The sequence below is a fragment of the Rhipicephalus sanguineus genome, chromosome 7, assembly GCF_013339695.2.
Source record: "Rhipicephalus sanguineus isolate Rsan-2018 chromosome 7, BIME_Rsan_1.4, whole genome shotgun sequence".
Lineage (NCBI taxonomy): Eukaryota > Metazoa > Arthropoda > Arachnida > Ixodida > Ixodidae > Rhipicephalus > Rhipicephalus sanguineus.
The window spans coordinates 104,216,586-104,228,771 of record NC_051182.1 but is presented as its reverse complement, the minus strand read 5'-3'; the positions used below and the strand labels follow the sequence as shown (position 1 = coordinate 104,228,771).

The window sequence follows — 12,186 nt, the reverse complement described above, 5'->3', positions numbered from 1 at the left end:
TAGCAGGTACCAGGGCTCCGCGTAGAATGACGAAAAATGGCACAGTGCCTGCAGCCCTACTTCTCAAAAATTACAATGATTTATAGCGTAGTGGGTTCCTCGCAAGTGCCCTTGTATTGGTTGCCAAGGAAGCCCATAAGCGCATGATCCATTTCCTCGGGGTCTCAGTAAAACTACAATGATTTGGAGCGTAGTGGTTTCCTCGCAAGTGCACTTGTATTGGTTGCCAAGGAAGCCCATAAGCGCCTGATCCATTTCCTCGGGGTCTCAGTAAAATTACAATGATTTATAGCGTAGTGGATTCCCCGCAAGTGCACTTGTATTGGTTGCCATGGAAGCCCATAAGCGCATGATCCATTTGCTCGGGGTCTCAGTAAAGTTCTTCGCCCCCCCCCGTCTCTCTTCTCCCACGTCAACGTATGTTATACAGCATGACGGGAGAGGGAAATAGCGACCGGGAGTCACCCAATGCAATTTACATAACTGGTGGGCCGTTTAAAGCTTCCAACCCATTACAAAGGGCTGAGCCATAATTCTTCATCGTCATCAGTCGTCGCGTCAACAAAGTGCACATAATGCCTTACAGACGTGTAGCTGGTGCCTCGCTTCTCCGCAGAATGACGAATAATGGCTTAGTAGGTGCTTGCCAACTTCACAAAAATTGTGATTTATGGCGTAGTGGGTAGCTTGCTAGTGTACTTGTATTAGTAGCCCCAAGAGAGCTTACAACGGGCTCTAGAAATGCCGCTCTTCCAGCTTTCGCTGTGACTGTGCTGCGGTTTCAGCGCAGGCCTTTTTTGTACCTTCAGTGTTGTAATATTCCGCGTATGACTCTTCAAGAAAGAAAACATTTGACCCCCATTCTGCGAATAGCAGTTGAGAGCATTGAAATCACCTATAACCTTTCGAAAGGATAGGTTTTATATTTTTGTTACCAACCTTTTATTTATCGCTTGTAACACCCTGGCAAATATGTTTCCTCTGCGCTGCCGGAGCATCCATTAGCACATCCCAACGCCCTTTCCTTTTCGTTGTGTCAGATGAAACCGTCCATCACTCGTCTCTACCTTTTTGCAAACCCCGTCGCCTACTGCCTCACCCCGCATGCAGAAGACCAAAGAAAAAGGCAAACAAAATGGCGACGTAAACACCAGAAAAAAAGAACGTCCTCCATTTTTTTTCCTTCTGACACGAAACGTGCATGTATACACTCGACTATTTGAGCTTGCTGACGCTGCAACACTCCCTAGCCATTCCTTTAGCGCAAGAGCGCGTGTCAACACTGCCGGCTAACGCCGACGACCGCCCATCACCCACAAAAGCGCCGAGCTCGACCTCACCGACGTTCTCGAAGGTTTCATGCCACTCAACGGCCGCGGGGACAAAAAGCTCGCCGCTCTCTTGTATAGACTGTACCGAAAGCCTTCAGAGTACGTGTTATTTCCACATCACGTCGACGCGGCCGCAGAATGTCAGGCCCCCTTTGACCGGATAGGAGACCGCCCGAAGAATCGAAGCAAGAAAAAAAAAAATAGGTATCCCAGCCTGAGCTTCTCAGCGGCGAGCCTTTCAATCGCTCGGTCCTAACAGGAAGAACACGACGCTTCCAATTAGCCAAGATGGCGGCGGCCGGGTGTGTATAGATGGGTGGCTTGCGCCGTAGTTGCGTGTATCTGTGACCCCAACGTCATCTCCATGGCACGGTCGCCTTAGCGTGACCGCTGTTACGTCAACGCGTCTGAGGCATGCGAGGCTATAGAAATGGGAGTTGCTGTAGCGTGTGGGGAAGGTGAGAGAGAGAGAGAGTGAGGAGAGGGGGGCGTTGCATTGCTGCAGCTTCTGTAGTCCCAGTACAACGGTGTGTGCACAACGGGGAAGGCGCGCTTTCAAATTGCCACCGTCGTCGTCTTCGCCATCACCAGTGCATTCTAGCTGGAAGCCGTTTGTGTAAACCGTTACTGGCCTGGCAAGGACAAGAACGCCTCCGCGGGGAGGGAACGAAAATGTGTTGCGGTATGAAGGAGGGGGAGAATAAAAAATAAGTAAGCGTGGATGTGACGACGGGCGTGCGCAGAGCTGAACTTTTGAAAAGATCGGCAAAACAGAAAGACACGCGAGCGAAGAAGATTGGCAGGCAACCCCGTTTGGTAGATGTGGGTCATCTCTGTCGGCGTAGCATGCCGTTAAGCCTAACCCTGTGGGCTATCCTCTGTCTCTAGCGTCTGCGATCATCCTTTTTTGTTCGTTACTCTTCAGCAATGAATCAAAATGAAATAACTAATGCGCCGGCCGTCCTCTTAGCGTACCAATCCAGCGTTTGGTAAAGGACATAAGATCTTTAACACTTCACTGTACCATTTTTTCAACAACGAAGCCCACTACGCACATAGTGGCAGTATTTGGGCGGGTAAAGTTGGCCACGCATCAAGGAGGTGTTCATCAAAACTGCTGTTAGCTTGTCTGGACACAGCGGGCGTAAACGTGTGTATCAAGGGAATGCTGAGAAGTCTCGAAAGCACACATTTTGTGATAGGGACGAACCCGCCGTGGTGATCTAGCGGTCAAGGTGCTCGACTGCTGACACGGAAGTTGCGGGAGGGAATCGCGGCCGCGGCGGCCTCATTTTCGATGCAGGTGAAAATAGTTGAGGTCCATGCACTTAGATTTAGGTGCACGTTAATCAACCCCACCCAAGTCGCCGAAATTTCCGGAGCCCTCCACTGAGGCGTTCCTCATAATTATATTGTAGTTTTGAAACCTAAGAACCCAACAATTACTTTAATTATGATAAGGACTGGCGAATGCCAGTGAGCTTGATGCATCGCAGAGAACTGCACGCATATTCTACATCGGGCGGTCATCGATGAACTACACCTGGCTTAGTACCTTAAAGACCATGTCGTCGCGCTGCTTAGCACAACGAATGTGTCTTCAATTCCCTACCATGGCAGTCTCATTTCGATGCCAGCCTGATGCTAAAATGTCTGTGCGCTTAGCTTTACGTGAGCCTTAAGGAATCGAAGGTGGTGAACGTCGATCCTGAATTCCTCCCGACTCTCCCGCTCCTATGTACCTCAAAATTGTATCGTTGGTGTTGGAGGTAAAACCAAACAATTTAATTTCAAGCTGCAGGATATGAGCCAGTTGGTCTAACATAAAAAACAGGGGGAAGAGACGACACGTAGAACGAACAGGCAAGTGACATTTGTGCGTGTGTGCTCGTGTTCTGGCACTTCCTTTTCTTTAAGCAACCTAGATATTCTTTCAATACAGGAACTCGTATATATACCATGGCCAACCTGCAAATACGCTAGATGCTACGCGTGACGTCAGTATAGGCAAAAATTCAGCAGGAGCGCCGTAGAGCTGGCGCTGAATTAAGTCGTCTTTGAAGGTACGCTTACAAAGCGGCATGTGCTCCACGGCAAACGAAAGAACACAAGGTTTAGCACACTGTGTCTGTATTGATGCTGCGCTTCCCGCTTATATATACCGCTTGCGTTGGTCTCCGTTAGGATTCGTGTCCATCTCCTTTCGACGAGAATGTGCACGCGCCTTCAGGTCCACCACACGCGCTGTGGTCGGCCGGTGAATTAATTTGGCACGCGCGCGCGGTATCCGCTTGGTTTCTGCGATGCTGACCTCGATGCGGACGCCGTGAGTCGTCTGCGCCGATTGCCCGACGTTTCGGTAATCGCTGCCTGCTACTCTTCGCTACGGCTTGCAAGGAACTCGGTTTCGTATTCGACTGCTGGTACACCTTCCAGCCGCCTTAAGCGCATCTATTTGCGCTGTTGGTCGCACCGCGCGATAAGTATGTAACTGGGTAACGGCACGGCAAGCGAGATCACGGTTGATCAACAGGCAGCCTACACGGGGCATGAGGTTCTATTTCCGTTTGCAAGGCGACGTGACCTCATCTGAAGTGCCCGGACATTGAGGGAACTGCGTACTTGAAATTATAATGACGTTGTTATCCGAAGTTGAAATAAAGGCAGGTGTAGAGAAAACATTGTGGATTGTGCTTCGTCACGCATAAATGCTAGCGTAACGCTGTAGCCGGAGTTCCACTATGCGTAGAAAACACTGGCGATGACGACAGCGTGGCCTTCGAGACCAATCGAAGGTGTGACGCAATTTAACTGAACATGCTCAAATGTGGTTTGTCACGTTTCGCAGTTGCTATTTGACAACGCTACACTACAAAATATAACTTTTAGAGGAATGACATAGGCCATATATTTGCGATATTTTGCACTGGGTAATGAGTAAAACTGATAAATCAGTAAATGAGACAACAGGCGCTACCCGCATACTACCTACACATTGATACCGGTGCTTGATAAAAAGTCAACTGTGCACATTCACATTTGCTCTGTAAAAGCGATTATAGGATGGGGTGGAGGGATTCGCCTAGGGCCGCACTGGCATCAGTTTAACCTCGGCCAGCAGGGCGATCGTGAGCGCTTGTCCTCACTAGCGAGCAATGTTTCACACTGCTCCGTTTCGTAATTTGTAGAAACCAAAACTGGTTCAATAAATGTAGCTTGTTTTCACTTGCATTCGCATGTTCTACGGCGAAGGTGCATGATTCCTCAGATCAGGTTCATGCGTTCAGAAACTTTCGTGGCTAGAACGTAGCATGTGTTTAACGAATCTAAATGTGGGAAAGTGTTTGTCTGGAATCAGCGTCATCCATAGACGTCTTTCACGTCTAATTTCGACTGCGCGCGTTCATATAGCCGACCGCTAGGACTCTAGACATTAAGGAAGTCGCAGGGTATTACGACGATGGGTATGGGGGATTGGATAGAGGGTAAGTCTGTGGTCCAGTTATTAGTGGGAAGTCATCCACTAATGACTGTTTTGTTAATGCACCTGTCGTTCTGTCTCACAGGCCCCTCTGCACCCAGCGGCGGCAACACGGGCAAGAAGATCGTGTGCTACTTCACCAACTGGGCGCAGTACCGCCAGGGTGATGGCAAGTTCCTGCCGGAGGACATTGACCCGACGCTGTGCACGCATATTATATACGCATTCGGGTGGATGAAGAAGCACAAGCTGTCCAGCTTCGATGCCTCCGACGACACCAAGAACGGAAAGAAGGGCCTCTACGAGAGGGTCATTGACCTCAAGAAGAAGAACCCAAACCTCAAGGTCCTTCTCGCCGTTGGTGAGTACCGGTCACTGCAGGAGATCCTTTCTTTAACTCCTTACGTTGCTAAAAATGGCTTAGCGCCCTTAGTGCCTCCTAAAGCTTAACCCTTTGTATCCCAGCGTCCACATATGTGCACGAAACATATAAGTGAAGTGGGATCAGGCTAGGCTAGGCTATGCATTGCCTTAGAGATCAATTTGAAATGTGGGCATTAGTCAGCATTTCCAAAAATGTCTATAAGTGTTAACGTCATAGAAAAAATAGCGGTAAGTGCGCACAGAAAAATGGCGTTCTTCTCGAGTCGCCAGTATAGGTGTATGGCTACGTTTTTTTTGACAAGTTCCCTCTAAATTCATCAGAGTTTTTAAATTATTCGGCTTTATTCAAGAAAAGGTAGGGTTTATCTTGTTTTTGTGTGACTTTCGATGCTCTGTGAGCGACGAAAGTATTGTAAGTTGAGTGTCGCTGTGGCGTCCACGTTTGTGGACGCCAGGCATACCGAGTTCTTGTAAGAAGCTGATAGAACAACGCATGGTAGTAAGACCCGCTTCGTTGCCTTGCGGCTCTACACAAAACATTATCTGTGATATAGATAAATACACCTTTTAGAAGTTATGGTTAGAATTTATTGCTTTATCGGGACGTGGATTAAGTGTTGACATACATGTCATAATTTTCGAGCTGACTAGCGGTAGAAAATGTTCCGATTTGGCGAGCACCGATTATTTGCGCATTAAAGCAGAACAATCAACAAGCAAAGGCCTCTTGAACAATGCTACTGCTGATCATGAAATCATTCAGTTTGAACGCAACCATGACGCCATCGGTAATTATGCCCAATGACGATAAAGATGATGACGAACACGTTGAAGTAGAGCTGTGGGCAAGCAAATGGGCCTTGAATGACGATAAAGATGGTGATGATAAAAGCGTTGAACATGAGGATTAACGCGTTGATGATGGCGATAATGAAATATGAAGATGAAAATGTTGAATCAGAGCCGTTCGCAAGCGGCCACTTGAACGTTTATGATGATGATATCAACAATGAACGCGTTGAAGTGATGATGAAGGCATTGATTATGTTTAGTTTGATGATAAGGATTAATGCGTTGAAATAGAGCAGTGGGCGAGCGAAGTTCCCATCTACGATGAAGAAGGATGATGGACCTAGTGTAAATGGAGTTTCCAGCGTCCACTTATATGGACACTTCTTTTGCTTCTAGAACTAAAGCTAAATTTTCCAGGTTCTCGGTTTATTCCCACTTTCGTATGTATTATTATTGCACATACTGCAAAAAAATATTTACTTGCGAAACTAGATTGGATGTGCAATCCAAAGAGTTGAGGCTCTAAAGGCTTCCAACTTCCAACTTTAATGCCATATATCTGTCTTAAATCACGGCACAACATCACCAGGGAAGCTATGGCAGATTGAAAAAGGTATTTAGGCCACTGCAGGCATGTTTTCTCAAATAGAAAAATAAACTGACCACGTATAAGTGCCTGTGCTAGGTGATTTGCTATATGGTGAAAACCACTATATGTCAGGGACCCGAAAACGTGGCAATATTAGGAGCTGGCTCGCCAGGTTCTTAAGCTGGGGCAATGTACCGCGCCGTAAGCGTAACCTTAGTTCCATAGGCGACCGCTACAGGCGCAGCTCGCGCGAAAGGTAAGCCTTCTTCCTCTTCTTCTTCGAGTGCCTTGATGATAATATTAACGCAGGCAAAACCACAAATAGCATAGCCAACTCTAGCATGCGCGCGCTCGCGCGAAAGAGAAGTCTTCTTCCTCTTGCTCTTCGAGCGCCTTGATGATGACATTAACGCAGGCAAAACGACATTTCCTCGATTTCCTCGACCACACGTTCGGCCATAGCTGCAAGGTCTGCGACCGCTTGTGGTTCGACAACACCCTGACCACAATCGCTACTATAAAAACGTGTGACGTCTTTAAATGACAGTAGAGGAATTGTACGGAGCATTCACGGTTTACCCGATTATCTCCGAGCCAGCTCCTCAATCATCATTCACTTCGTGGATATGGCGCGATTTTTATTTGGTTTCCACCTCTGCGATCAACACAAGCTAACCAAACTAACAGAGCACAAAGTAACCGCGGTGATACCTAGCAACTAGTCATACGCGATAGCGCTTAAGTATAATTGTTTTGCATTACTCACTGTACGGTAGTGGCTTATGTCTTTAGGTAGCAGAGCAAACGGGCAACCCTAATGATCAGGCTTGCTTCAAGGGCCGGCCTGAGAAGAACGTCGAAGTCGGAACAGGATATGAAAGCTTTGATAAAATACGGATACATCATAAATGTTCCAAGTGATGCAGTTTCCAGAAAGCGGCGCTCTGTAAAAAAAAAAAAAACTAGTTTTTAAAAATGAGTCGTATTAGCGCGACATATAACCTTCCTCATTCGACGCACTACACCCTGTACATAGCCTAACCTCGAGGCCTTTAGTTTAAAGAAACTGCTTGGTTAGGAAGGCCCGAAAGGCTTTGTCGAAGGAACGCATTTTTCAAGTCGCTGCTACCTGCTTGCCGCTCCGCAGAATCTAGCACAGAGCGAATCTCTCGTCTGGATCTCCCGGAAACTCCCTTACTCTCCGCCGCTATAACACCGGTGCACAGGCGAATCTGCGAACGGCTTACACTTATCAGCAAGGGCGTTGCTTTAAAAACGCATCGCATCCCGCCTAGAGAGGTGCGCCAGTTAGCGACGGAGTGCTCTTCCAATAGTTCTACAAGAGTGGTGTCCTCGAAAAAAGGAAGCGCGACTTTCTTCGAAATCATAACGGACCATCTCGAACAGCCGAGGACAATGAGGCCTGTAAGCCTGCTGGCATCCGCAGTCCTCCGTTGTTTTTTCTCCTTTTCTTTCGTCGCTTGCAAGGGTGGCTTCCGAGCACCGCAATCCTTCATGCCTTAGGCTTGGATACGCAGGAGCCAGACTTGGTGCTATAAACAAGGACCTGCTTAGTATGCCCGGACTGTACACGTGAAGCCCAGACAGGAAAGTGTTTCGACGAGCGAAGGCGATAGGCATAAAATGGAGGCTATAGCGTGTGATCCGCACCCTACTACCATTCTGAAAAACAAACTAAAACGTTGCTCTGTTAGTACCCATGAGCTCTGAAATTGATGGCATTGTAGATGGGAATCTGCTGCACTGGTATCGTTCACTGCGAAGTTTTCAAGAAAGGAATTCGAGAAGACCAAGCTTCCTTCTGAACCAGAGATGGCTATCTCTCCAAGGCATAGTTTCACTGGCCTCGTTGCATAATTGGCTTTGAAGATCCCGTTATGGCTACGTATTGAGATTCTGGGAAAAACGGTTGGCGGAACGAATGTAACTGGCATAGCAGGCTGCGACTGGGATGCGCGTTTGGGTGGCGCATTTATAGATCGGCACCTTTTGGTATTGGACGAGTAGAGAAAGTTACACGGCGAGGCTGACCCCTAGCCAAGAATGAGCAGGCGCCTCGTTCACGCGTTATACGTTTAAAGATACTGCGGCTTCCATCCATTTTTCTTCTATAGGCTACGCCGCTATTCGCTCAGTGATGTGTATGACTATATATGAATCCTAGACTGCTACTCTGTACTGCCGGAATCGGCCGTTTGTGTACTATAACCATTTGCCGATACGAGGAATATATAGTCGCCACTACGCTTTTTTGCTGTTGAAATAAACGCTTTCTCAACTGCTGGCGGAAAGCTGGAAGTGCATTCACACTCAAGGTTATCAAATACTTGCGCAAAACCACATACTTTGATTTAAGTAATCTGATATCAGCTGTTGCTGATACGTAGTCTCTACAACTAGTCGTCAACAATGAAGAATCAAAGCGGTTATCTGCAGAAGGCTTGCGGCTATAATTATTCATCTTTCTCATTATTCGCGTATGTAAGGCACTTGGCCACTCAGTACAATGACCATATCGTTAAACCATTGCGCGCAGCATGAAGGCACTTAACGGAGAATGTCATCAACCGCACAATGTGGCATGACAATGCCAATTTAAAAAGCGCAAGACCACATTTATTTTCTGTCATGAGTTTCGCTCTGCGATGTAGCATCATGAAGGAAATTGTCGGCGGACGTGACCACGTTGCAACGTCACAAAAAAAGAAAACCGGCAACGCAACAAAACGTTCATAAACACCACATCACTATCCGCACTACAAAACTATTTTTTCCACGCTGCTACGCTAGCTTACAGCGGCTGCGATTGTACCCTGACACGATGGATTCATATTTATTTAGGAATCTTTGCCTACTACGACGCCGATTGGTCCTGTAGCATTGTTGAAGATACAAAAATGTTGTTTGAAAACAGAACAGGCGCCAGAAAACTGGCCGGATAAGGAGCCATTTATTTTCCCACAAAGTCTACGTACACATGCCTTGGAGCATCCTCAGGTACTCGAACTACCTAAAGCTCTTAGTTGTGCCTGGATGTTTCTCTGCTAAGGTTCGCTCTTGCCTCGTGTTGTTTTCAATATTTACGCGAAAGTGGCCTGAGTGCACATTAACATTCAATCAGTGCCAATGATTAGAGATAACGAAGGAATTCAAGGTCGTTCATCCGGCCAAGGAGTAATAAAACTTTTCTGGGGAGTGAAAGTGATCCTAGTTTATGTGTCTTCACTGAAAGCCTTCACGAAGCAGCCTTGACCTGGAATAGGAGCCTGATGCACAACGCGAGCGAGCATACCTATGGACGTCCACTTCCAAAAACAAGTAATAGAGGTTACACACTTAATCGCGAATCTTGGCTTGCGTAGGTATCCCCAAATACCACCACGGTCGCATTAAGGTAGACAAGATAGAAGCGGTCTGTCAAGGAGGTGACAGTACCAAACATTTCTGCCAAGAGCTGAGTAGCGGTGGTGCAAGCGGCTGTACAGAAGTCAGATATGCCTAAATTAAGATATCTATCCCCTCCATCTCGATGCACCTGTGTCCAACAGAATACATACAAGACACCTGTGATGTCTCCTTAGCTATGGACAGATTTACCTATGGACAGATATCTGCAGGAATATAAGGGAAGTGGTATTTTCCTCTTCAAATCATCAGCCATTATCAAAGAAAAGCATTGCCATCGTCTTGGAAATTGGGGAAATATTTTTTCTTGAGGAGGACGAACGCTGTTTCCTAAAAGCGTATGTGAAGAACGAAGGAAGCGATGGCAAGAGAAGCCGATGACAAAGAAGAGCGCGTGCAATTAAATAAAAGTATGGCGTCTGTGCCGCTGGACGTCTTCTATTCGTAGCGTCACATGTATATACAGCCCCGCGAAGGGAGCCGGTGATTGTGCCGCCCGAGCGCCACCGATGAAACACGCTAGGTACACTTCTAAGTTCACCACATTCTATCCGGTGGCAACGTGTGGAAAGTTATCCGTAGGTCGAGCTATAAATTTTGTAACTTAGAGTCACACCCGGTATCACGTGCAGAGGAAATTCAGTAGGAGTCGTAGCTCCTCCCTGTGAAATATACAACATGATTGCAAAAAGAAAATGTACTTGCCCTTGAGTACAGGACCATCTTGCGTCTTCGTCCATTTAATGATACTTCACTTGCTGCGCTGAATTGAGAACGATACAGTAAGTAACGTTCAATATCACTTGCCGCGGTACTCTGCCAAGCATTTTATGCGCAGATGAACATGCCCATGAACATTTACACAGTTGATTGTGAAGCTTGTGATATTTCAAAGTTACAAGTGGAATGGGACCAAACATATTTTATTTCTGGGCGCAGGGTTAAAAGATGACTACGATGCTTAATTTTGCGGGATAAGTAAGGCAACGAAGGAAAAAAAAAACTGAGTAGAGGAGGACACCGGTTCCTTCTTGGTTATTTGTTTGTTAGTTTGTTCCATTTGATGTACTAAAGTGCGTAATTTCCGAACAGTAAATCTAATTGCGTGCGCGAGCTTGTGATTAGAAAATGAGAGTTAGACACTATAAAGCGCTTCCTTGAAGTACCCATTCGCGAAGGATTTCGTGTCTGTATTCGTCGCAAGTGTGGTTGCTCATACAGCACGGCGTAAATGTCAAAACACTTGCCTAGAACGCTGGACAGTGCGTTTTGGACACGTGAAGGTCACCTGTGACATCTGGTTTAACACAGGCCGATTTAAACGCGCGCGGGAACCATTTATACTTGATGATAGGGGTTCGTGTAACCAAGTGTTATTACCGATTCCGATACAGTTGAGAGCGCTCTGCCCGGGTTCTGAACTACCACGAGTTGAGCTTGTACATGCGTTTCCCTGAACGAAGTTTTCCTGTCTTCGAGCAGTGCAGAGCTAGAGTTACATATTTGTTTCGAGCTGAGTTTCTTGTTAGAACAATTTGGTTACATGGTGATGATTATTCTAATTACGCCGTACAAAAAATATCGCCGTCTTCAAAAACACGCTAGCGCACCCTTTAACTGCTAACCATTTGCCTTGGCTCTTGCAGGCGGCTGGTCGTTCGGGACTCAGCGGTTCAAGGAGATGGCGTCCAACAGCTACAATCGGCGGCTGTTCATCTTCAGCGCGCTGAACTTCCTGCGCAGGCGCAAGTTCGATGGCCTCGACCTCGACTGGGAGTTCCCGCGTGGCAATGAGGACAAGAAGAACTTCGTCGAACTAGTCAAGGTTGGTGTTGCAACTGCGCTCAATTCTTGCACCTACTATATTCTAGGCATTGAGATTGAGAATTCTAGGATTGAGACTATTAGGTTCTAGGCAGAAAATGCAAAGCGGCAATAACATTTCCTCTAATGAAATTCAAGGTACTGCTTTGTCAACAACGTCATTTTTGTTGTACAATGTCGACTGTGGGTCGTTCTTTGCCGCACGCATAGTTCTCGCGTCGCGACCAGAAGCAGCTTTCTCCGTTGTAGCGCTTCAGACTTAACCGCTGAAATATCTCTGACGTCTAGTTGTATATCTCTTACTCTCTGAATTGCAACACACACTCTAGGGGCAAACCGATACTTGAATAGAATCTTAC

The 12,186-nt window shown here is 46.9% G+C and overlaps 1 protein-coding gene across 1 annotated transcript in view; it reads left to right on the top strand.

Annotated features, from left to right (window-relative positions):
• The first annotated feature begins 4,791 nt into the window (after positions 1-4,791).
• The window catches only part of LOC119398890 (chitotriosidase-1-like), a 16,196-nt gene continuing 8,801 nt past the window's right edge, over positions 4,792-12,186 (top strand). The window contains exons 1-3 of the mRNA XM_037665706.2: positions 4,792-4,816; positions 4,898-5,173; positions 11,650-11,828. Coding sequence (XP_037521634.2) covers positions 4,792-4,816; positions 4,898-5,173; positions 11,650-11,828 — 480 coding nt within the window. The remainder of the gene's footprint in view (positions 4,817-4,897; positions 5,174-11,649; positions 11,829-12,186) is intronic.